Source organism: Ruditapes philippinarum, unplaced genomic scaffold (genome assembly GCF_026571515.1).
Source record: "Ruditapes philippinarum isolate M1 unplaced genomic scaffold, ASM2657151v2 ctg202_1_1_1_1, whole genome shotgun sequence".
NCBI lineage: Eukaryota > Metazoa > Mollusca > Bivalvia > Venerida > Veneridae > Ruditapes > Ruditapes philippinarum.
In genome coordinates, this window is record NW_026857221.1 from 305,275 (window position 1) to 332,961 (window position 27,687).

Consider the following 27,687-nt stretch of genomic DNA (forward strand, 5'->3'; position numbering starts at 1 on the left):
CCCTGTATGGTTGGAAATTTCGGGTTTGTAAGTGCACTAGTTGGGACTACGTCCCAACTAAAAATGAAACACTACATAGTTAAATTATTGCTGGAGACATGGTGACATACGCTTACTGCCACAAACACCTATCAATCTGATATCTAAGGTCGTCTGTAGCTGCGTCTGCTTCAAAAGTTGTTAATTTCACAGTGAAGCAGACGGAACTTGAGTTTTCTGTAAAACAGCAGCAAGTTAGCTACCTAGCGAGTCTACACAGCACTGTATTGAGAATTTATTTTTTGCGGAGAAAACCAAAGCTACACATTCAATCAAGTTTAATGATGTGTCTCCCATACGATTGCTGTTCAGCGTGGCAATGTTTACAGCGTTCACAAACCTCGGCCTATCAGTCGCCAATCAGAATAAAAGACGCTGATTCACACACTGATTTTATGCTGTAAAAAAGCTGAGCCGGTTTTGATTTGGCTTCGATACGTTTTAGAGCCTTTGTGAGTTTTAGTTGCTTTTTGTTTACGCTAATGATAGATTATAGGAAAAACATGATACTTCCGATAGTGTATACATTTAATAGGAGAATTATCATCCTGATAAACCTTTGTTTCATAGTTTTAGTTTGATATTTTTAGTTTTTGATAGTTTGATATTTTGTTGGCTAACGTTTTATTGTGTTAATCTTTTTATGTTATGACTTCTAGTGTGGCTGACTGTTACAATAAAATAAAAACAAAAAAACAACAAAAAGCACATTTTTTTTTTGTTGTCATTGATTTGAAATGACTCTAGTATAAGTTAAATCAGGTGCTTAGTTTATAACAACAGTGGATACCTTGGATAAACTTAGGTAATGTTGCTTTTTTTTTTAACTTTATTTTATATTTATTATATAACACTGAGATTTGTATGGGGTTATTATTTTTAACCTTAATGTTACATATTTTACCCTGATTATTCTGTGTAACAGTTGAATTATTTATAATCTAGAGTAAAATAATTGTATAAAATAATCAGAACAATATAATTGATTTGAAAAATAAATCCTCTTGTGAAAAAAAAAACAACAACATAATTATTCTTAACAAGTTTAAGTGAACAATTAATGTGCTGCATGAGCATTGACCTTTTACAATTAGTTATTTATCCCTGTTTGTTCATGGTGCGATAAAATCAAATCTTAATATATATTATGCTATATACTTAAACTATATATATATACTTTATACATTATCAAGAAATGGAGTATTACATAGAATGAAGCTAAAGTGCTCGAGTGTTTATAGTACTTGAGACTGTGATATTTACTGTAAATATATATATATATATATATATATATACATTAAGTTATTTGGTCCTGTAATTTTTGTATAATAATTTTGTTTATTAAACTCTAATCTCACTGGGTTATCCCCCTTTATCTGTAATGGTGGACATTTTGTCAGTATGACAATGAGAGTTTTTATACTTAGATCAAAGCTCATGACAGGTGTTTTAACATTTGATGAGCAAAAAAAAACTTCTGTTTTTTAGTTATGACAAAAAAACTAGATAATGTATATTAATAATTAATGTTCCTGAATAAATAACAGCTCATCTTAGTTAACAGTGCATGGTAATGCAGGTTTTGATGTAATATTCAAAAAAGGTGAACAGGAAAAAACAACACCAGTATTTTTGTTGGTTGTGCTTGACAATGTCTGGCTTTATAAAAGCTCAGTGCTTGTATAATGATGACAAACAAAATTAACATGACTGGGATGTCTTGAAGTTTATAAGTTTTCTTACTTGGAAAATTTATTTTTTATTTATACATAAGAATTATGTTTCATGAAATTAAAAAAAGGTTTTATAAAAATCAACATGTTAAGTAGATAAGTAAATATGATAAATAAATCAGCAGTTGTAGATTAGTTTACATAATGGTTATATAACTTTTATAATATATTAATATTTAAACAAAAATACTTTAAAAAAAATACGTTTTTGACAAATGGTTATCACTCTCAATAAATAAACTTATCTTTACAAATAAATTTGCCATGAACAATCATTGAATCTAATAGTAGCTATAAGGTGAGTGATAATGGAAATATAAGTTTATAAAGTTAGTAGTAACAATTTTAATATATCTGTATCTTATGATATAGTTATACTGGACAGTCAATATCCTCAACTAAGTTCCCCAAAAATAGTTGAAAAGATCATCCATTGTCAGTGAATGATAATATTAAATAAATAGCTAATGAAAAATACACAAATAATGAAAAGAAAGGATACATAATACTCAATAGTGCTTTAAAAGTGTCTGAATATCATTGTAACTCAATGACCAGACTCTGTCCTATTGTTCATTCTGACCAGACTCTGTCCTATTGTTCATTCTGACCAGACTCTGTCCTATTGTTCATTCTGACCAGACTCTGTCCTATTGTTCATTCTGACCAGACTCTGTCCTATTGTTCATTCTGACCAGACTCTGTCCTATTGTTCATTCTGACCAGACTCTGTCCTGTTGTTCATTCTGACCAGACTCTGTCCTATTGTTCATTCTGACCAGACTCTGTCCTATTGTTCATTCTGACTAGACTCTGTCCTATTGATCATTCTGACCAGACTCTGTCCTGTTGTTCATTCTGACCAGACTCTGTCCTATTGTTCAATTAGACCAAACTGATTTATTGCTTAACCAGTCTGACAAGACAATAAACAATTGGCTTAATTCTAGTATTTGTTATAGAAATCCTTTAATTTAGCTTAAAAACATACATTTTCATCTTCATTACAAGATAAGTTCATAAGGTCTGTTATATAACATTTACTCTAATAAGCAAATTTATTATTACTTTATATTTCAAATAAAAAATTGATTTTTTTCTCAAAATTTGCTAACATCACTTTATTAACAAATTTATCTCGATTAAGGGCCAAAAGACATAATTATCTGTTCATAAAATGAGAACTCTAATGTATTAAACCCCAAAAAAAATCTTTGTGAGAAAATTATGTAAAAGTAGTTTCAGTACAAACATAATGTTTGAACGATTATTTTTGTACATTCTGATAATTAGATAATAATCACTTTTTTTACATGAAAACTTTGCCACATCATTAACACTGACTTTTGATAATTTCTTAAACACATGGATTTAACTAAGACATTTAGGAAAAATAACCCTTTGCTCATTTTTTTTCTCCAGCAGTACCCTACCTCTCTTTCACTACATCTCATGTGAACGGTCTCATTTGACAGAAAATTTATTTATCCCAATCTTAAACTCAATCAGGGGCCTCATGTTTTTTTAAGCAGAAATCGTGATTCTGGTTTTCAAATTGGTTTTTGACTGGTTCAATGTTTTTTTGTGTCCCAGTCTGTCTGTGATTCTAATGAAAAACACATGTTAAGAAAACCAGTCAAATATCTATTAATATATCATATATACTCATTCTCCAGTTCTATGGTGAAACTTAGAGCAGTCATAAAGGTTCTGTGTAAATCCCAGTTTGATTATGTTATGGGCTAAACAACATTAAACAAAGTTTGACTCATTGAAAGAATTCTTCATCTTGTAGTGATAGCTTGCTTCTTGTGAAGAATTATGTTCTTTTTGTAAGATACATAATTTTCCAGGCAAAAAGAAAAAAAAGAAAAAAAATTGTCATAATCTATCCCAAAACCAAATTTTTATACCTGTAAGTGCATGCATATGTTCTAAAATGATTTTTAATTGTTTCTAAGCAGTATAACTAATTGTTTTTTACTGACCTCCAAGTCTAACCAGCAGATTTTTTGTTTCTTGACCATATCAATTTTTAAGATTTTAAATGCAGTGTTCCTGAAATAGTATCATATTCATGGGAATATGTAATTTATGTGCCTAGGTTTTCTCATGCATTCTGCGGACAGTAAATTCAGTTAATTCTTGTAAATATTATGAAAATCAATTCATTATGTTAGAGTTATTGCCCCCCCTCTCATGAAGTCATTATTTTTCTTGATAACTGTCAGTGCTGTTTTGATTTTACAGTGATGAGTCTTGACTAAAAATTATTAAATATGAAAATGAAAAAAAAATAAATAAAAAAAAAATTGGTAGTGTTTGACATTTAGTGATTAAAAAAAACATTTCAGTGAGTTTAGTTGAACATAAAGACAAAAAGAGTGAGTTTCTTTAAATGTCTTGGGTACTTTATGATTCTTACTATTACATTGATACAAACTTCATTGATTCCTTTTAATAACTCACAAAAAGTAACATTAAGTGGCTGGTTTATTGAAATAATCAAATGTTAATTTGCAAACATGGTGAAGATTACAGAACAATCTTGGAGGCTGTAAGTATAGCATCTGAGTTGTAGAGTAATCAAGTGTTCCTACTTCACCCTGTTTATATTTTAAACCCTCTGACTGCTAACTCACTTGCGAAGGCCACCAATAATAGCACTATGCCAGACTCGCAGCTTGTCCAGACTAAGTACTTTTAGCTGTTCGATTTACATATTTTCATATTGAACTCCCTTTAATTATCAGAAGACTATACTAAATCCAAACCTGGGCAAGTCCATTGTAAGAATTTAGAGAGATAAACATTATTAGATGTTTCTCTGGTAAAGTTACATGATCTCCTATGATTGATCAATTCAATTATGCCAAAAAATAAACTTGTGAGTCACAAAGAGTGGGCTTATCTAACAAGAGTAATTTCTGGTATCAAATTCTGATAAACATAATACATCAATTGCAGGCTGATATAAGCAAATGATTTACAAAGCCAAGATATTGCTGTGGGAATAAATCAGTCAGGTGTACTTCAAATTTAGTTTAATTTTAAAGGAATTCTCTGCCCAGAAAATGTGTGGTCTTGTAGAAAGTTACTAATCTGTAGATGGTCGGTTCTTTTGTAATATGTATAGTATTGATGTTGTATGTTATATTATTATAGTACTATATGAACAAGGAAAAGGTAGCTTGGTCAGCTTGCATCAATGGCTCAGCAGTTTGAGCTAAGGCAAACCAGCATTTCAGTAAGGCAGACTGGGCTGTATACTGTTTGTATGCCGTAGGTAGAGCATTGGACTGTGAATCGGGCGACCCGGGTTCGATTCCCGGACGGTGCAGGTCACTTTCGTTGTGATTAAATATTTAATCCTTTCATTCGCTCTGTACCTCTGTTCTGGCATGTTCAGTTCCTTGCCTAGTACTGGTAAACTGCTTGACAGCCTGCCCATGAACAATTTGGTGGTTGAACTGTGTTCCTCTGAATTCAATGTGGCTTACTCAATACTGCCGTGATCCGGAGTTAAACTACCAACACCACCACCACTATACTGTTTGTTAACTACAAATATTTTCAAATTGATAGTATACAGGTCCGAAAACTGAAGATGGACAAATCTATTTTAAGGCATTCAGCAGGTTAAGAGTTAAAATTTTAATTTATTGTGTACATCAGGTAGATTTTTTTATTATCATAAATTGAAATCTTTAATATCCAGACCTTGAGTTTATTGTTGTGTACGCCAGAAATCATGGAAACATGAAGATGGCAGGAATTTCCTGGTTTAGTGGTGGATAATAAAATTGATGTTTTATGCCATTTGATCTCCTTGATATATCTATAACAGAAAATAAATCTCTCACAAGTTATAATAGGTTAGCCATCATTGCAAACAATGACCTTTGAGAAAAAAAAAACCCAAGTGATTCATTGAAATTTTAAAATAAATGTGTATTAGATTGCAGAAAATGTCGAGAAAAAAGTCCAAAATTTAGGAGCAAGTCATTGTGGTTTTATTATGCTGGTAATTTATATAATCCTGTTGAAGATCATTATTAGGATCAAAACTAGTATTAAAAGAAATTATTTTACATGTAACCTGTTAGATGGTGATGTGTTGAGAGACTCTTAGGTCTTTCCTTATTTTTTGGTAATTTATATTTACATGGGTGTCAACTTCAGGTATTTTTCCTTATAACTGTATAAACAATTCTGTGTAGATGATATAAAGAGGTCTATGTTGACAAGTGGTCTTTAATATACAGGTATTATCTTTAACTAAATGACTATTAAGGACAAAAAAGTATATATTTGTGGAGGATTTTTTAGCTTGACTTTTCTAAGAATAGTGGTGTTATCCTTAACTGACCCTTACATTGACAGATAACTCTTTCAAGAATATTATACACAGAGTTATTCCCCTTTGTGAAAGTTATGGCCCCTGTTTTACCATTAAACACAGAGAGAATTATGTAGAAGTCTGACAGCCTAACATTGTGCAGCATCTAAAAGCTGTTGTTAATATCAGAAATATAAGTAAAATGATTATAATCCTGAAGTAATGTTTACTTGCAACATATTTTATCAGCCATGAAAATTGGTGATTTTTTTTAGCTTGGCTGCTGGAAGAATAGGGAGAACTATTGCACTACAGTGTTGGAGTTAGTTGCGGCATCACTGGAATAGGTTAAAACTTTACCCACTTGTTCTCTGTGATAGGCACAGGTCCCATTACTCTGAGTTACCTTGTAACAGAGTTATGAGCCTTTTCTTACTGTCAAACAATGAGAATAGTCGAGCACACTGTCTTACTGACAGCTCTTGTTTCTTGAATGGGTATTGATTATGTAAGATCTGTTTTATTGAATCTTTTTACATGCCTGAACATCATTCAGAAAAATACTCAAATTATGATTTGATAATATTGTAAGTTATATTTTATTATTTTGATATTTTTTATTAATCCCTTGTTAATTGGTCAAGACATGAACATTTCAAAATTCAGTGCAAAAATTAAAGTCCAATTTACCTACAGTGAACATTGTTAAGGTAAAATATTATAAGGGCTGCAACATCTTACTTTATATATAGATATAGATACATGTACCTGTTATCTACCTATGTATACTTTCCACCAGAAAACGAAAAGTGCATTTAATCTCATTTTGTGTTTGAAATACTTTAAAAACTATGAAGCAAAAATATGCAAGGAAGATGACACATGTAATTTGAAACCCTTTTGTAATAAGAAAGGAAATATAAAGAAAATACTTCGGCAAAAAAAAACACCAAAAAGTAGAACAATTTGCAGATTTTAAAATGATTTTTAGTATATAATTTTTTTTTTTAAAGTTCCATTAAGTATTGTTATATAGTTAAAATTGAAAAGAGCATATTTATTTTTCTACTTAAGATGAAAACTTGCGCTGAAAAGTTTCATGTTTTGACATTTTGACAGATTTTGACGTAATTTTCTTCATTTTCGTATCAAAATCGTATGCATCATGTGCAGTAAAATGCGTGAACAAAGATTTATTGTTTGTGATTCAGCTAGCATGTATCAGTTAGCCTTCTTTTGCCAAATGATGAGATATCAAACATGATTAGATTGTTGTTTATTGGGAGAGACTTAAGAAACACAAGAAATATATAGATTAAGGTGTTAGATGTTCATTAACATAAATACTCGCATTCATGTTGCAGAGTTTATCATTTCCAAATCTTCACTTGTTTTTTTAAATCTTTTACATGTTGATAAAATTTTAAATGTATGATATATCCTGTTTTATTATATGTGTCAAGATGATTAAATTCTACACTTGCATGAAATTAAAAAAAATAATATATATTCTATATAGTGTCATGCTGTCTGTACGTGGGAGGAGCACAGAATAGCCAGTATGCTGTTCTTTTCTGTACACAAATGTATTTGTAACAAAGATAAATTGAAAAAATTACACAGAATGATACAGATTTTGCTTTGAATAAAATAACAAGTCTTTCATTAAATCCTGGAATTTACAAAATTAGATATAACAAAGTTACTCCTCCCACAGTCTGCAGACGGTATTAAAGATTATATTTTTTACTGATTTTTAACCACCATTGTTCTGGTGATTATAAAAAAGTAATATCAGAGAATAAGAAATATAAGAGGTGAAACAAGTAGATTCAGCTGTCGAAAAATTTCTTTCACTAATCCTCAAAATGACAGGGTTAATCAGACTCCCTATTCTCTAGGAAGATGGCAACGATAAACAAACTGATCGTAGCAAAAACGTAACATTTTCACTGTACCCAAACTTGTAATTACTATTGACTATTACATGATCTTGTGGCATTCTCAAATCTTGATAAAATTTTCGTGGAAGCATTCTTTTTTGTATTGTTTGGCACATGATTTATTTGATTGTTGATTTGGGGAGATGTATAATTGATGTATTTCCTGATTCTAGAATAATATAATTATGTTGAGGCACTTTCAGGTATGAGGAGAAATTTTGTCCCCATTCCAAGACTAAAAAACAAAGAAAGTTTTTGTTTATTATATATTTAGTATCTAATACTAATACTTTAAGACTGGAGTAATTAAATCGTCAATGAATCTTTTGCAGCCTGAAACTTTACCTCGCAACGCTTGATATTTAATATAGATAGATAGATTTATTTCGGTATGGAATACATAAACATGGACATTTAAAACAACATGTACGGTACAAACATTTTAAACATACAGCCATAACATGCGCACCAACACCAAGGACAGCACAAAATAATCCGATAAAATGTTTTGTAAGGGGCACATAACTTATGCAGGGAATAATTCACTGAATAATATTACATTTTTAGAGCCTTTGATCAATATAATATGTTATGATTGATATATAAACGCAACTTTGTTTTCTGTATTTTCAGGACATAAGAAAAATAGTAGCACCATTATTAAAGAGTTTCCAGGGAGAAATTGATGCACTTTCGAAACGTAGTAAGGCTGCCGAAGCTTCCTTTTTGTCTGTCTACAAGAAACTTATAGACCTTCCAGGTATGTGCCCTTTAAAGTTTACCATACTTTTATATCGATGCTCCACAACTCTGAAAATATGATGTTTTCCCATTAAGTCATGAGTTACAAACAAACTTTTACAGTTACAAATTGGTCAATATATCAATACAAAAGCATATAACAGGTGGATCCCTTTCAGTGTGAAGCTATAACTGTAAAAGTTTCTTTGCACCTTGGGATAAGATGGTGCAGAATTCTGTTTAACATCTATTAAGCCCTTCCACATATGGGCTTTTATGATGCATAAGTATCCTATGGTTTAGCTCATATGCAGTCTGTTCATGTTCTATACTATTGGCTGGTAGAAATCTTTTAATACTTACCTTGCTAAATATCAATGGACCTGTCCATCTTTATATCTGGACAAAACCATTCATACTTTTTAGGGAAAATTTCCAAATAGCAAATAGTGCAGACCATGATTAGGTGGCACAGATTATACGGCTGATATTGGTCTGCACTGGTTGCATGGGAAGAATAAGTTGCTGTCTACAGGCTTAGATTTAAACAATCCAGACACTGTTGAAGGCCAAACTGTACTTATCTAGAAGCATCAGATTTAAATGATAGATTATCACTTTGCTTTACTTTTCAATAATCCAGTGTTAAGGTAATGGTCAAAACTGTCTAACTTTTGTTATATAACACATCATCATTTAGGTCTCAAGTGTCTGTAGATGTGAAGAAAAAAGAAGGAAAATTTCAATAAAACATTCAGGAATGTCATTATCAAGTCTTTTGTACCCCTGCATTTTTATATGTCACATACACACTCAGAGCTCTATATTAGCTAAAAAAACGCAGGAAGCCAAAAAATCGACATTTTTTGACAGCTTAGTTTTGAATATAGCCATGTAGGAAGAGTGTGATGTCTTGGGGAGTTTTGGTATTGATTGTGCTCTTTAATTATTTGATTTGTGAAATTGCTATTGATCTTCAGATAATCAGAGGTAATTTGGCAACTAGCTGTTCTAGTACAGTAAGTTATAAACTTCCCTACCGTCTGCTTATTTTGTCTGTGAGGTGATGAAAACATGATACTTTTGTCAAGAAAAAAGGCATCTTTTGTTAGTGAAAATTCCTTTACAGTATAAGCTAGCCTTTTGAAAAGAAGGTATTTATTGTCTTAAGATATTAAAGCAAAGCAGAATTAAATAAGTTAGTCAAACATTTTTAAGTTTGTGGGAGAAATCTGATAATGTGTGCTGCAAATTTAATACATTGGGATATAAAGGTATAAGATATACAGTGGGTATCCTTAATTTGATTGTCTTCACAAGTGGTCTTTATAGATGGATGGTCATTTTTTGCAAGGAGGTCTTTAATGACAAGTGCTCTTATATAACAGGCTGGTCAGATTATTATAAATCAAACAGGAAAACAAAATAATAGCATTTTAATTCTTATTATATTTCTTTATTTATCAATATGGCCTTACCGTAGAGAGGATCCTTTTATGCAGGTTTTACTGTACTGCTTTAAAAAAAAACCACTTAGAAGCCTTCAAGGTGTTTTTGTACTAACGCTAGTGCATGATTTGTGTATGAGAAAATGATTGTTGTAAATGAGTGTTTTCTACATGAAAATATTTAGCTAAATCTCAATATTGAACAATCAATAGCTAGCAATTCTTAGACCTACAAATCGTCATGGAAACGGAGTTCCTATAATATAATCAATATTTCATTTGTCAATATATTGAATAAAATGGCATTCAGTGATGTTTGCTTTTATTGAACAATATTGACTAAATTTGGTAGTTCCGGTGTTATAAAACTATCAATTGTACGGAGATAATTATAGTTTATGGTTGACTCAAATGTTTAAGTTTTGTAGAGCAAATTAGAGATATTAGAGTTTTTAAAAGGACAGATTAATCATATTGGATATTGCTTTATTGAAGAGAGGACAATTTTACTGGTTTGTACAAATTTATCTTATTAACCTTTTTTTCTTTACTGATTTTTGCACATGTATAATATTGATGTTTAAGTGTTTACATTTTGTCATAAGAAAAGGGCTACTTCTGAACTGCGATACTTGACTCTGATAAAAAAGATTTTGTTTACTGTTCATTCAGTTTGAGTAAAAACTATAAAAAAAAGTTTGTTTCATTTGATTAGAAAAAAGATATTTCAATCAAGGTTGTGGTAATACTACAGTAGATAAAATAATGTTTTTGAAATTTTGTAAAATTCATTTTAGTTTCAACATGTTATTGTTTTTTGAAGCGTTTAAAAGCATTTTAAGTAAGGGAAATTCTTCAATGTGTGCTTAAATTTAGGCATTTTTTAGTGAAGTCAAGATTTAAGCACAGAAAAAGGGATATTGTAATTCTAATTAATGATATGCATATTTGGCAGAATAGCTAGCTGTGGAAAATAAATATATCAGATCAATATCAGATTCATTATTTGTTTAGATTGTATATTAAGTGTATATGTATGTTTACTGTTTTAGAGGTGCATTTTGTATGATATACATTAACTATTTGAGTTACAGTGCAATTAGTCATATATTGACTGTTTCAGATTCAGTGCCATAGTTTACTAGTGTTGTTACCTGCTCTAGTGTCACTACATACTGTTTCAGATACAGTGTCAGTGTTTACTGTTCATTATATACTGTTTGTGATACAGTATAAGTGTTTACTGTTTCACATACAGTGTCAGTGTTTACTGTTTCAGATACAGGGTCTGTGTTTACTTTTTCAGATACTGTGCAAGTGTTTACTGTTTCAGATACAGTGTTAGTGTTAACTGTTTCAGATACAGTGTCAGTGTTTACTGTTTCAGTTACAGTATAAGTGTTTAGTGTTTCAGATACAGTATAAGTGTTTAGTGTTTCAGATACAGTGTCAGTGTTTACTGTTTCAGATACAGTGTCAGTGTTTAGTGTTTCAGATACAGTGTCAGTGTTTACTTTTTCAGATACAGTGTCAGTGTTTACTGTTTCAGATACAGTATAAGTGTTTACTGTTTTAGATACAGTATAAGTGGTTACTGTTTCAGTTACAGTATAAGTGTTTACTGTTTCTGATTTAGTGTCAGTGTTTACTGTTTCTGATACAGTGTCAGTGTTTACTGTTTCAGATACAGTGTCAGTGTTTACTGTTTCAGATACAGTGTCAGTGTTTACTGTTTCAGATACAGTGTCAGTGTTTACTGTTTCAGATACAGTATCAGTGTTTACTTGTTTACTATTTCAGATCCAGTATCAGTGTTAGAGTATGCACAGCAGATTCAGAAGAAGGCACATCGTGTTGGAGATCTTGAGATAGAAAACAAACAGTTGAGGGAAACATTAGATGAGTACAACCACGAGTTTGCTGAAGTGAAAAACCAAGGTATGACTGTAATACATGTAATTGGAGTAAGTTTACTAACTTTTAAACATGATTATATAAATTGAACCATATTTGAAATTTTCAATTTCAATTTTAAAGCTTTCAAGAAAATATGAGGATAACATGTTTAACAACCTTTACTAAGCAAAATATCTTAAATGGACTCTTTAAATCTGGACAAAACCATTCATCATTTTTAGGGAAATTTTCAAAATAAGAACTGGCTGAATATCGAACAGTGTAGACCATGATCATACTGCACGGATGTGCAGGCTGGTCTTGGTGTAGCACTGGTTGCATGGGGTAGATTCAGTTGTCGCTTGCAGGGTTAATTAAACTTGTAATGTATAATGATTTGCTTTTATCTTATTTATATTTGTGTGTCTCAAATTGTTGTGGAATTGTTTTGTTCTTGATGTTATTGTAAACAGTAAGCTCCCTACGAAGGAGGTCAAATGTTCGTCCTAGGATATTAAGACTCTCAGATGCTCCTGGTACATGTATTTGAACTAGTGAACCTGAAGTAAAAAATGTTATACTTTTCATATTGAGTATAAACTGGAAAAAAATATGAATAGATGACAATTGCCTTTGTAGATAAATTAAATCACCATTATTTCAACAACAAAAAAATTGACTAGTAGATGTATTTGCTCTGTTTTGATCTTAATTTGTATTTACAACAAGATTTAGAGACCAGTTAGAGAACAGGGACTGTATAATATCTTTTTCTTGTTAGTAAAGAAATTTTTTATGGCTGACAATTTTTCCTATGACTAACACATATTTGATATTATAGGATGAAACAATGTCATACAATAGCCTTTTCATGAATCTGATATTTTAAGCATATAATAAGGCAATGAGGCATTTTGCATGCGCTGATAAAATACCGTTTACAATCTACAGAGTGAATTAGTTACGATTGATTTGAATAAGAAAGCTATTCCAGCATTGAAAATGATAATCATTTGTACAATAATGATCCATGTGACATTTTCAGACAGATTTTTCCTCTGTAAAAGCCCATTGATTTTTGTCAATTGTTTGCCATAAATGATCGGTGACAAATTTTGACATTTAAACCAGATTACTGTACACAGGAACTGCCCCATTTGTTTCAGTTTATTATGATCGAAACATTAAATATGACATTTGGCGAATTTTGGAAAGTGTATAATTTGATGATCAAGTGAGAAATATAAAAGTTCATGTGTTATTACAGTTTGGCAATGAATTGATAAATTTTCCAGTTCAGCATTGTGTGAAAATGTTTCATCTCCAACTGGCGTTTATAGTTCATTATTACAGCCTTTGTCTAGTGAACCTATTTTGCAAGATTTACGACTAAATCTGATGGCTTCATTGAATCCCAGACTTTTATGAAATACTGTATTTCATATCAGTACAAGGGAGGTAATCAAATTATGTAAAATGTATTTTATACACAGTCTGCTATATTGCCTGGTACTTAAATGTACATGATTATTCTGAATATATTCAAGTGACCGAGTTATGAACGGTATTGTCTTGCAACTGAAAAAAAATTGATTCACATTTTTATAATAAATATTAAAGGATCATAAACTTGCATTTTGATAAAAAAAATCTACATTTGTATTTTCTTAAGTGAAATGTGTTTTTTGTGTAAACTGTTGCAAGATTTTGAGTTTTTTTAATAGTTCTTTCCTTTTATCATCACAGATGAGAGATGCATTTCTATATCCTACGTAATAATTTAAAAGTTTGTATTGTTAAAATGTCAGTTTGATTAAGATATGCATTTAAACAAAAAAAAATGAAATATAGAATGAAAATGATAATTTATATATAACAGTGACAGTAAAATCTCCTTGAGGAAATATATTAAGTTTCGGGCTATCACTGAATTGATGTGGCGTTAACACACTAGACAGCTGATTTGAGAAAGTTTTGTCGTAGGCTGTTTTAAGATGATTTTTTTAAAAAAAAATTTTTTTTTTTTTTGTTGTCGAGGGATCTTCAGACTGGTTAAAGATGATTTGTTTTGGGAAGTTTATCTTTTGTATTTTAGTGATAATTAAATTGCTTTCATTATCGGTAATTTATAAAAAAAAAAAAAGAAAAAAAGTGTTTTGCCTATTTCAAGTAATAAGAAAAAAAAAAAAAAAAAAAAATGAGTACTCATTTTGAATATCAAACCTTAAATTGTAATAGAGGTTATACTTGAAACTATTGTTATCAGTCTAGATTCTGATTGGTTTATTTATTCTCCTTCATTTTGAAATTATCCAATGATATCACTGCATATGGAGACTGGTACCAAATTAAAAAAATAAAATAAAAAGAAATGGCCTGTGTTCTTAGATGTGAAAAAGCTACAGATGTATTTTTGTAAGTCATATATGATACAATCTCCCGATGGTCTACAGAAAAACTGATTACAGGCACCTCAACGTTGAGAGTTAGTCTTTCAGTTAATGGAGAAAATATGCAATTGCTGGACCCTCGAGAAATCATTTATAGATTTCTGATGTCATCTTTCCCCGATAAAAGATTGCAGGAATAAGGAAAGGGATTTCTTTAATGAAGACATGGGGAAAAGATAGACTTAACTCTTCCAGGAAGCTTATGTCAATTTGTTTTTTTTGTTGGTTTTTTTTTTTCAAACAATAGGAAGTAATGACCAATGAAAAGGAAGTTTGTTTTGTTAGAGGGAAGTACTGGTAGGTTTCTTTTTCTCTATAATCTAAAATTGCATAAGCACACACAAAAAATGGCCCTAAATGGAATTTCATGTTGAATGGGTTTTTCTCCTCTTTGATACTATATTGGTTAATGTTACAAAGTCACACCTTTTATTCTTTTTCTCTGACCCAGTATGAACTTGTAAGACTTCAAAAACAGACCATATAATGATCTCCAATATCATAGAAAACAAAAAGGAAAAAGTAATCGGCATCATAAAGGGGGATATTTCAGAAGGAATCACAAGTGTGAGATGATATTGTAATATGATTTATTGTCAAACAATTGTATAATGACAATAAATGCCAGGGTATTGTGTAATAACTGTTTGTATTGGAATGAGTAATTGGCAGGACAGATTCCTCAGAAACCAGGTTACTTTTTTTTTTTTTAAACAAATAAATGGATTTTTGAGCAAGAGATCATGACTATTACCTGGTCGTTCTAACAGAGCATGAAAAGAGGATTGTCATTATTTTCCTTGACTTTTTTACGCTTCATTTTGTTTACTCTTCATTTTGTTTTTCCCCCCAATTTCATTTTTTAAGACCATGCATTTATTGGTTCTGCCTTAAGTAAATCAGTGTCGTCAGTCACAGACAAAATCTATTGTAACGTAATTGATGTAAACTAGGTTATACTTCTTCAAAATATCTAGATTTTAGTGAAATTACTGATTTTGTGAGCATGATTTCTCCGTTACGTTGTTACAGACTTAGCGATAAACTTAGTCATGTGACATAAACTCTCACTCTCTGTCCCTCACGCTCGCTCTCGAGAATTTCTGCTAAGACTTAAAATTCAACACATCGTAAATATGGTAACGAAATACAACCAACTCGATTGTTACTGTTGTTAAAGTAATTAATATTAAAACCGGAGCTATAGCGATATTTGAATCTGTATTTTCATGCTCCTTCAGAAATCAATAGTATCTAGTTAACAGGTTTTCGTACATATAGACAGGTTTCGTATATATATGTATATTGTACATTGATTTTTATCCACATTTCATATTGATCAAGAAATTAATATAAAGTCACCAGATGCAGGAACTAGATAAACTAGTATATATTGAATAGTTAAATTAGAGGAAAAATATGGGAACCAGTCAACTAAAAGCATTATTTGCTAGTCGAATTTATGTGATATATTTCGTACGGTAGGATAGTTTTGATAAGCTTTTTTCTTTAATTTAATTTTTTTTAAACTTTTTATTAAATTATGCTTATACAGTGAAAAAGAATCTCGACTAAGTGATAGGGGTTTTGGTTTTCTGAGTGTGACAGTTTTACTGTCACATGCAGTAAGGTATCAAAAAGTTTTGGGGTTTTTTTTGTGTGTTACTGGATATTTTTTGTTTGTTTATAAATGTTAAATATCATAAGCTTGAAGTATAGTGTTTTAAAGTGTAAAAAATTAGTTATTAAGATATATAGACCTGTCTATAGATACTGGCAGTATGGGTTGTTAATATTAAATGTATATATGTAATGTATATTTCAGAGGTGACAATAAAACAGCTCCGGGAACGATTGAAAGAAGGAGAAGACAAGGTTGAGGCTGTAGCGGAGGTATATAATATCCAAATTTGGTTAATACTTAATATACATCTACGATTATTTAACACTAAAAATACGAAAAAATTGAGCTACCAACAGTATAACGTTTTGGTCAGGCTTTGAGACATATATACAGGCTGGTTTGGCTCTGTACTGTAGGCAAAGGTTAATCACTTTTAATCAGTGTTCATTCCAACTTTTTTAAGGGTAATACAAATTATGTCATAAGTCAATGACAACATTTTGACAAAAGAAAAAAATACTTTGAATATCAGAATTCAGTATCTGTGTATGATGTGTAAAAGTGAAGGATATTAAAATAGTTTGCAGCTTGCTTTGTGAAAGGTTGGTGGTTCTTCTCACGTGGTTTCTTTAGCCGTACATTATGCATAATGTTTGAATGGTCAATGAAGGTATTCGGCCATCAGTAAAGCTTGAAAATCACCATATTACTGTCTGTTCTATAATGTCTGTCTGACTTAAAACCCAACAATAAAAAAACATATATATGAGCGATGGTCGAAAAACCACATAAGCGTTTGCGACAGCATAGATCTAAGACAGCTGTGCATTCCATTCAGACTTAATTCAGGGGTCCAATTGCTTGTCAGCTTACAAGTCACCAGTTACAGATAAACTGACCAGAATTACATTGCATGGATTCCCTGATACAGTTTAACGCGCGTTTGCCCCCCAGCTGGTCTCTGGTGAATCCATTCTGGCCCAAAGCACTATGTTTGAGAATTTTGTTAAGTGACCAGCGGCCTCATACATATTAGAAATTTTTTGATTGAAGAAAAAAAAACGAATATAATACCAGAGTATAAAACGGTCAAAAGTGAGCATTGTCTCATTTCCACATTAGACTAAATCATTATACGAAATCACGCAATATTTTTTTGAATTTTTTCTGTTTGTCAATTTGCTGGACAAGGCGGTCACCTTGTTTACGAGTGTGTTTTTATAAACTGAACACGGAATTTAATCATTTTCTGCTTCATGAGTATCTAAAGTAAAATAACATTGTTCATGTAACTCTTCACTAAATGTGGCCACAAGAATCACCTGTATAATGACCTTTACAAAACTTTACATGTTATGTCACTCATTTACAAGACAATTTATGCATGATCTTTTTTCCTGACCTTTCTTGGTTTGTTAAAAATGCGACAGTTTCTCATTTTATTCAAGTTTATTATCATGCTAAGGCTTAAAACACACAAAAAACTTCAACTTACTGGGTTTTTTTTACCAGATGATAAATTATATGTAAGATTATACCTTATAAAATAATGTATATTCATAATATAAACTTAGCAAAAACTTAATTCGTTCTATGTCATCAAAATAAGGAAATGGAAAACAAAATTTCAGATTTCTAAAATATATAAAAATCCAAATGGCTTATTTTAACAATGTTCAACTCTTCCTTTTCTGAACACCAATTATATGATGTTTAATTGGAATCTTGTTGTTGTCTTAATGAAATCTTTATTTTCTAAACACAAATACATGGTGTTTTGTTGAAATCTTTATTTGTTAATGAAATCTTTATTTTCTAAACACAAATACATGGTGTTTTGTTGAAATCTTTATTTGTTAATGGAATCGTTATTTTTTAAATATAAATGTACGGTGTTTTGTTGAAAACTATTTTCTAAACACCATTTTCTAAGCACTAAATATATGATTTATCTTTATTTTTTGTAATGAAATCTTTATTTTCTAAACACCTTATATATGATGTTGAGTTGATTTTTTTTTTCTGAAAACCAAATATTTAGTGTTGTTGAGTTATTTTAATTCTAATCATCAACTACACTGTATATGGTTTTCAGTTGAATTCCTTTTTATCGGAACACCAAATATATAGTGTAGAGTTAAATTAGTTTTGCCCTTAGTAAATACAATAACATTTTTGAAGCATTAATTAAGGCGTTATATTGTTAAGATATGGATAAATGACCTATCTAAAATACGTGGGGAGTATACCTCAATAAGCCAGTCTGATGTGTTTGGTTATAAATCTACCTTTGTTGATCATACTGTGTGTTGAACAGTTACAAATTGATTTGAGTTGTACCCTTAGGTTAAAACAATGACACTTGAAATATAGCAATCCTGTTCACTAATTGCTCGAAAAAACATTTAACTTCAACCGTACTGTCATGCTAATTAGTGCAAATTGATTCACACTTGTGCCCTGCTTCAGCTACATTCCTTCACCCTAATCACTTACCATTTTCAAAACAGAACAGAATATAATATGAAGTCATTACATTTCTCAGTTTATTATTTATTTTTTTTTTAATTCATTATCAAGATTGTGTTTATTTTTTATTTACAATTATTAAAAATAAAGTTGTGTGCTTCAATATTTATTTGTCCTGCAAGTTCTTTTCCATTCAGTTACAGAATTACAATAAAAAGAATGGAAACACAGTACTCTGTGAACAAAATGAAATATTTTTACAATTTTTAACATCAATCACATTCTGTTCATAGATAAATAAAAGAGCATTTCTCCTTTCTATTACATCTGTCTAAAGTATGTTTAGAGAATTCTCTAGGGTCATACAATTTACACAAAAACACATGCCGTTGATGGTTTTCCATCATAAATAAATTTTTCAGGTTATGTGACCAAATTCAAGCTAACAAGACATTTAATAGGAATGATTCTCTCTCTAGAGATTTGTACATACATTCACCTGTATATTGACATGTAAACTTTAACACTCCCCTTGTGGCTGAGGGTTTGCATTTAAGTGTTGTGGCATCAGAATTGCAGCCACCATGTATCCATGTATGCGTGATCGTAAGAGGCGACTAAATGGGTCCATCTTACTTGAGTCTATGCATCTATGAGGTGAAGGGTTTTTACCCCTGGTGTTGCTGTAAGTTTGTAATACCTGAGGTTTACTGGTTAGCCAAAAACATCTTTCCTGTTTTGGCGCCATATCATCTAAATTGTGTTGGTGCGCATAAAGTCAACCAAAAAGAACTCCAAAAAACAAATACAGTTAACACAGTCATATTAATACAAAGTTTGAATTTTGAAATATCGGCAAGATAAGCATGAACTTTCAAAAATATTGAAAATGCTTCATAATTTTTAGTCTCAATCTTTCTGTTTAAAAGCATGATATGCAGCAATGGGCAAAAAATCTTTTCTAGAAAACAGTTACAATACGGCCTTGTCAGTTTGTCGGTTTTTGAGTTGAGATACTATTGCCTTACAATTATTTAAGTAATTTGCAGCGCATACATAAAAATTATGTTTCTTTTTTTTTTCATTGATATGGCTTTTGGCTAAAATGAATTATGTGTTAAGCTTTTGTATGTAAGATACGGCAGTTTAACATTTTATATGTGCGAATGAAGTATACTCATTTGTCAAACGCCAAATTTTACCTGTTAGCAGACGACATCTAGAGAGACAATGAATTACATCTATATGGTGTTAATTCTTTGATACTGTTAAACAACGAGAACCAGTCATGCATGACTGATTAATTTTGGACCAGTCAACTAATCAGATGACAGTTTGGAGAAGAAGGGTGGGATTTAAGATCAATGCGTCTCTTTGACATTGATGAGCTGTGTCAATGACAAGCTTGATTGTTTCTTTACGATACTTTATATCACACGTCCTGACCATAGATCTGTAACACCTTGTTTTAGGCAGACATAATTGTATTTATCGACTAATTTCACATATGAATGAAGGAGGACTATTATCAAATGTGTTTTAAATTTAGATTTAAATTATTTTATTAATATATAGGGAATGAATTCAAGGAGATTCATTCGTATTTGAAAAAAAAAGTAATTTCGTATATGATTTCTGTAATTGATCATTGGTAATTGGAGTCCATCAAATTTTTAAGGCTCGAACGAAAGAAAAAGAACGGGAACTGCAGAAACAGTTTGCGGAGAAAGAGCGTCAATTACAGGAAACTCAACTTTCTGTTGCTAGGAAACTCGGAGAAGCTGAACAGAGGGTTACAAGTTTGACCAATAGTACGTATACATTTTTATTTTGATGCAGTCATCATAATATTTTAATGATTAAAGTCGGGGAGAATTGAGATTTTGTTTTTAGAATGTTTATATGGTGAACCAAAGCTTCAGTGACGGAAACAATATTTTTTTTATTTAAAACCTAACAAGTATGGTTATGATCTAGCTTAGGAAAAAAATATTTTGAAAAAAGTTTGATTATAATAAGAGAAAAAGACACAAAATAATAACAAACAACTTAATTGGAATATATCAACGCTTATTTTTTGTTAAAAAAACAAAACAACATGGTCAGTTCTGTAAACATGGTCAGTTCTGAAGGGTTAGAAATTGATAACTTATCAGTTAAACAACGACCAAATATATTCTGATATTTTTGTTTTGTTAAAAGAATGGAATTTTATTTTTGTGTCCCATTTACTTAAAATAATTATGAATATCATTTTGAGTGCTTGGCAGCATTACTTTAACACTTAACCATCTTAAATGGACTTGTCTATCTTTTATTCTGGACAAAACTGTTTGTTATTTTAAGGGAAAATTAAAAAATATTAAGTGATTGAATAGCAAACACTGCCGACCATGATCAGACAGTCCAGAAAGGCCTGCTGATCTTGGTCTGCCCTGGTCACATAGGTACAATCAATCGCCACTACCAGGCTAAGGGTACGCATATACCAATATATCAGGATATTTCAGTTTATCTGGAGTCCATACCCAAAGCTTGATGGATTTATTATGTTGATATAAAAATCACTGAAACTGTTAATGGACCGTTCTAAATCCATAAAAGGACAAGTCTATTACACTAATACAGCAGGATCCAAAATTCTCTGAAAAACAAGTAGTTATTTACAGTAAAACACTTCATATACTGGCAATGAAGACATTCTAGTAAATTGCGTAAAACCTTTTACTACTTATGGAAACATCAAGGCACTTTTTTTCAAATAGTAATTTTTGGAGTTTGCGAGATTCACAAAAAATGAAATTATTTTGTTCCTAAACACCGATTCTCATGAGGTTGAGCTGTTTTTGTATTTAAAATTATGATAAATTTAGAATGATGACAATTATTTGTGATCCGCAGATTTTGATAAATTCAGGTTACCTATCAAATCTTTGATGCAGAAATAACAGATTTACGGTGTGTTTAAAAAAATATATATTTACATATCTCGTATTATTCAACACTTTTGATTAATATTTTCTAACATAATAAATAAACACCATCATTTTTCATACCATGCTTTTAATTATTGTCCATGTTTTGCGGTTCTTCATTACGATTTTCTGTGGTCATGTGGCTATAGTCTTTCTAAAACACAACAAACAATAACACCAATTTTTTTGTTTTTTAAGTACAAATATTAAAATGATAATGTTACAAGACAAGCTTTCAACTATTTGTTTATATTTATTTAGTAGAAATAATTTATGATACAGTTGTATGTTTAGTAAGTCATATTAAAGTATAAGAATGTAAAATGCTTTGTTTTGATCAATCATCATTATAACACAGAAATTACTGATACAGGCAGTGACTGTTTAAACAAAATTGTTAAAAAATAAAATATTAACATAATAATATTCATGTTTAATTTGTTGTTGTTATCTTTATATTTTTTTCGGAACAGCATATTTGATTTTTGTTGGACAATTTTAGGTTTGAAAGGAAGCAGGGAGGGGTGTTAGCGTTCATAAACCTTGTGGAACTATTCCTTAGTTTTGTCTATAACCATAATTTATTCCAATGTAAAATTCAATGTATTTATGTTGTTTCATGTTGTGGTGGGTAGCATATTATAGATTCAAGATTTATTATAAATGGAGGCTGAATTTGGTATCTATGTTTATCTTTTTTAATAATTGTGTGTTAATGAAATGTTTATCACGCTGCATGCATCTGTTAATTATAAATGTAACCATGACTTCCTGTAATTAATTGATCAACAAAATACTGTCTATTTATTATGTTTGTATTAAAATGATTAAACATGTGCTATAGTCACACAGGCTTATTATGAATTAAAACAAATTTGGTTTAAGATAATTAAAATGTGTTCTCATTTAAAGACACAGATTTGGTGTTAAAAAGAATATATATAGAGTGAGGGGAGGAGGTAGTGGGAGAAGAAATGGGGATGGTGGGGGTGTTCAGCTTACGGGACTGTAGAAATTGAATTGTTAGACAGTATTTTGATTTGAAGAAGTTTGTTTTTTTTAGTGATTGAAAAAAATCACTTCTTTTTATAAAAGTCATTGCCATATTCATAGAAATATCAATGATTCAAAATAACAAGATTATAATTTATTATTAATGAAATTTATTTAAGAAAATGAGAGATTCTAACAAAGGTGCATGTTTCCCTGTTTAATACCAATAAATGTTCAATTAAACTTGATACAGCTTGATTGACACAAATACTGTCAAATATCAATATTGTTTTGTCCCCTTTCATCACATTTTTGTCAAATTTAAATAATTTTGTATTCTTTTTTTCCTTCTAAAATTGTGGTTAATTGTTAAAAGTCTTGAAGTATTTTTTAGTCTTCTAACAAGTTTTGTAATATTATGTTGTGTTTTAATATACACTTGTATTTTTATTTTTTCAATCATTCGAAGAATTTATTTTGTTTTTTGTCATTTTTTTGGTCCAAAAGAAAATTAAGCCATGGTGATATATTAAACTGAAAGGATCTTGCAATATAAATTGACTGATACCCATGTAATAGAAATGATTTTATTTGATTTTTTAATTTGTTTGTAATGTTAATTTTAAATGTTGTCCATCAGAAACTGAAATAGAATCATGAACTACTTTTTTATGTTAAAGAACACTGGATCTATTTTTCTGTGTATTCATACACTGACAAGTGATTTAGTCAGATACAGTGAATAGGTTATTGTTTTGTCTTAAACATATTGTTTATATTGACTAATTGATTTTTGTACAAGAGACAAATTTGACAGGGCCAATTGAAATAATATGATTTAATAATCAGCATGGAGTGTGACCCTTCATCGTACAAGTTTTCTAATACTACTGGCCAATTGACAATGGATTGCCCGAGGCTGAGGTACTGCTGTGGTCTGTACGCAGGACAAATGACCATTGACAGGGACTGTCTATTTAGTGAAGGAAACTGACCGGTAAATGTACCTTACATAGACAGTTTGTAATATTGATAGATTAATCATCAGCTCATAGTAAAGGATGATGCACTAGGAGGCGAGCTGCAATTAATTCTCTTTGTTGATGCGGGACCAATGCAGTTTTAAATTACAATCAAACTTGTGTTGTTCTTTTTTCATTATTATTATCTGACTGTTAATATACAAAAAATATGTCTTTAATTTATTATGAGTTAAGTTTTATTCATGAACTTCTCACAGAAAGAATTTTTGTTCATTAATTTTACAGATAGAATTGGGTTTTTTTTTTAATCATTGGGATTTTGCCATATGTACACCATGCAATCTCCCTCAAAGGGAAAAGAAAAATTGTCATGATGTTTTTTCCTGCAAGAGATTTATGTATTTAATTTATAGAAGTTTCTTATTTAGTGAACATAAGACTTTTCAGGATCAGCTGTTGTAAGTCATTTTTAGATTGAAAGCTTTGTACGTATTAAGATGTTTTAAAGTGGTTGATAGCCTTGTTAAATTGTGTACTAAACTAATTGTTTCGGCCCTCAGGGGGAATTATTTTTTAACAACGTCGGTCACACTTCTTTCATTATTAAATGGCCAATAACTGTCAAATTGGATCAAATACGGGCATCGCCATGTAGAGATGGTCATTTATCTATTTAAGTATGATTTGTCATAGATTGAAACTCCTTGCCTCGAAGTCATTGAAAGGGTGTGCTATATCATCGTACTGTCGTCTAGAAACGTCCTTTGACCAGTTTAAAGTTTCGTATTTTGGCACTTGATAACTAATGAATTCTGTCGTACAGTAACGTTAATTGTTATTTATTGTTTATATGTGAACTTGATGTATCTATTATTTTGTTGATCTATGCGATGGAGTAAGAATTATTTTTGTTTTTGCGAAAAGTTTTTATATACTAACACTAGTATCCATAAATCACGTTTAGTCATGTTATTTTTAGATGTTGAAGTTACAGAACACATGTTTCAAAAAAAAAAAAATCTTATTCAGGAAGAAAAATATACGTCTTATATTTTTTCTTTTCTTTGTTTTTTTTTTTTGTTTTTTTTGCTTGCTTTCATGGTATTGTAAAATTAATGATATTCTTGTTTCAGCTTCTTTCTTTTAAAAAGAATTTACCCCACCGAGGACAAGTGTACGTTGTTCATACAGAATATTTATAAAAGATGTCATTGTGTGTAAATTGCATAAGTAGGTCAAACAAATTTTAAAAAATCTTCAAGAAACTTAAAATTGTAAATAATTGTATGAATTAAACTTTAATATTAACGTGTATGAACTTTAACGTTACTCATTTAATAATCACCTCAAATTTTTTTTAACTTTGGATCATTATATATTTTTTTTACGCACAAAAATAAAAATCCCCAGAAGATTAAAATTAAAACTTTTCCTTTTAATCAATATTTTTGCGTTTCAACACATCCTTCTGTTTTAAAAGGCAATGCACGGTTTATTTTGAGATATAAACTACGGGGAAAAGACAAATCTAAGCATTCCTGCACATGCTGCTAAAATGGATGGTTATATTATTGATGATTTATATTACATGATGAATCTGCGAGGGAAATCAAAGACAAAACGATAAAACGTTATGATGAAATTAGTATTCAGATCAGGACAGTGGATCAATAATTATTGTTATTAAGTTTGAAACAGTTCACCTGGTGAAACCAGCCCTATAGATTGATGAGACAAAATCTTCTTAATAAACTTCATTAAATAATTTCTCTTCTTCCCCCTTTTTTTTTTTTTTCGAAAAATTGTTAATGGAGATTATTATTATTGGTTTCTATGGAAACTAGAGTAGTGTAAATTAACACCAGTTGTAATATCAGGTCATTGATTTTGCTCAAGTTTTCACTCATCAAAGCCTGAATATTGAGCTTTTAATCTGTGATAAACTTCAGATCTGTATGATTTTAAAACAAGCATAGGCACGGGGAAAGTCTTTTTCTTGTTACGGGAACAAAAAGGGGTAGAAAAATTTGGATTTCAAAAATGAAAATTTAAGAGCAAGGCATTGATTTAAAATTGTTTGAATGACATTTAATTTCTGATTTTAATCCTCTTTGAATGATGAAATTGACCATTTATCAGCATCTTTTTTTTGGTAAAAGCTCTTAAGTAATATATACATACTAAGTAATTTGAGACTTGTTTACTACTTTATCAATACCATAAAAAATGACCATCCTAGTAATGATTATCTTTGATATCAATAACCCCTGGTATTCTTCACTGAATAACTTTATTTTTAGTGACTTCAGAATTAGAATTATATTCTCGGTTGAAAGTAATCCAAATATCAAGCATTTTATTGCAACAATGATACGATTTTAACCACTTTATTTCATATAGACCACTTGTGATTATGTGTATACATCTTCTGAATACTATGCCCATTACTTTGAATACTGTTGCCTTTTGAAAAACTTTGCTTATTACTTAGAACGTACACTTTTTTACTAACCGACTGATTAATTCATACAGATCCCTTTTTACTATATCCAAATTAATGAATGCAGTTGCCTTTTGAGCACTGCCTATTTTGCTTTATGCAGATGTCTTTCTGCACTGCCTCTTGATTTTGCAGTTGCCTTTTTAGCACTGCCTATTTTGTTCTCTGCAGATGCCTTTTGGGCAATGCCTCTTTTGATTTATGCAGATGCCTTTTTAGCACTGTCTCTTTTGATTCATGCAGTTGCCTTTTGACAACTGCTGATTTTACTTGAAAATAGACAAGTTATGACTATAATATGCAGATGTATTACTTCATTCAGGCACTCTACTTTGACTTTGATGTTATAAAGACTGTTTCATACATATGTGAATAAAATTATGAATATCCACATTTTTCCTCATTAAAAAGTTTTTCCAGATTGTGTGCCATTATAATAAACTTTAACCTTTTAATAATGCATAATGAACATCCTAATGCTGCCGTTAAAGAAAATAGTTACAACTTAATTGTACTTGAATCTCTCTTGAATTTGTTAAATAGAATCATCGTTAAACAAAAGATTAACATTATTTGGCCTTGATATTAGTTTTGAAAATTTCTATGATTGATATAAGAAGAAATGAGGCATTACCTAATGTAGACAAATGATCCATTTTTTGAGGAATTGCAAAGTTATGAATAAATTTTATTGATGAATTTGAACAAAAAAAAAATGAAACATTGTTTTTGTTGGGAGTTGTGATTGATCAGTTATTGCATGGCTTTGTGCAGGTTACGTTTTTATATTTTTAATGAGTTAATAATGTGTTTATTAATGATACAAATGTATTTAATGCAAGAACTAGTGTTATATATTTTATGAAGACACATTTTGTGATGATTTTTTACTTGTTTCCGTTAATTTTATGTGATTTTGAGTTATTCGGCTTTTGAAATATATTGTTATTGAGGCTGTCTCTTTTATCTAAATCAATATGCTAGTTTTATGTAACTTGTTTATAGATAGATAATTTGTTTATGTAAATGAGAATTGTAGCAAAATTGCAAACAAAATTCTTGTATTAGATAACAGATGGCCAATACAGTTTGTATATTAAAGCAGCACACCTCCAGATGTGTAAAATATATTATTATTTTTAAAAATGTGAACTTCAGAAAATTATAATTATGGTTTTAATAAATGTTTAAATATCTAGAATCCAGGTGAAACTTTGAGTGTATTATATGTGTAGTTAGCAAAATATGATATAAACTTTTATCTTTATCTATTACCAAAACATAAAATGAGAAATTTCTCAGTATTTTGACTAAGTTTTAGCTAATTTCTGTTCGTAACAATAGCTACGGTCAAATGACTTAATTTGTACACTTGGTAATATTTTTACACCTTAGAACACTCGTTAAAATTTTTGAAAAAAAATAACGTAAAACATGAGGTGTGCGGCTTTAATAAGGGAAATAAATAACTGTTAATATATAAATTTGTTACATCTACATATTTACATATTATCCATTACATATTTTATATAAATGAACACGTATACATGAAAT

At 30.2% G+C, this 27,687-nt stretch overlaps 1 protein-coding gene across 7 annotated transcripts in view; it reads left to right on the forward strand.

Moving 5' to 3' along the window:
• Positions 1-27,687, forward strand: part of LOC132749103 (homeobox protein cut-like 1) — a 121,406-nt gene that overhangs the window by 62,361 nt on the left and 31,358 nt on the right. For all 7 annotated transcript variants that reach the window (XR_009628371.1, XR_009628372.1, XM_060738785.1 and 4 more), the window contains exons 3-6: positions 8,688-8,814; positions 12,044-12,181; positions 16,415-16,482; positions 20,361-20,493. Coding sequence is in view for 5 of the 7 variants with exons in the window: in XM_060738785.1 (XP_060594768.1) it covers positions 8,688-8,814; positions 12,044-12,181; positions 16,415-16,482; positions 20,361-20,493 (466 nt within the window). In the remaining 2 variants the exon portion in view is untranslated. The remainder of the gene's footprint in view (positions 1-8,687; positions 8,815-12,043; positions 12,182-16,414; positions 16,483-20,360; positions 20,494-27,687) is intronic.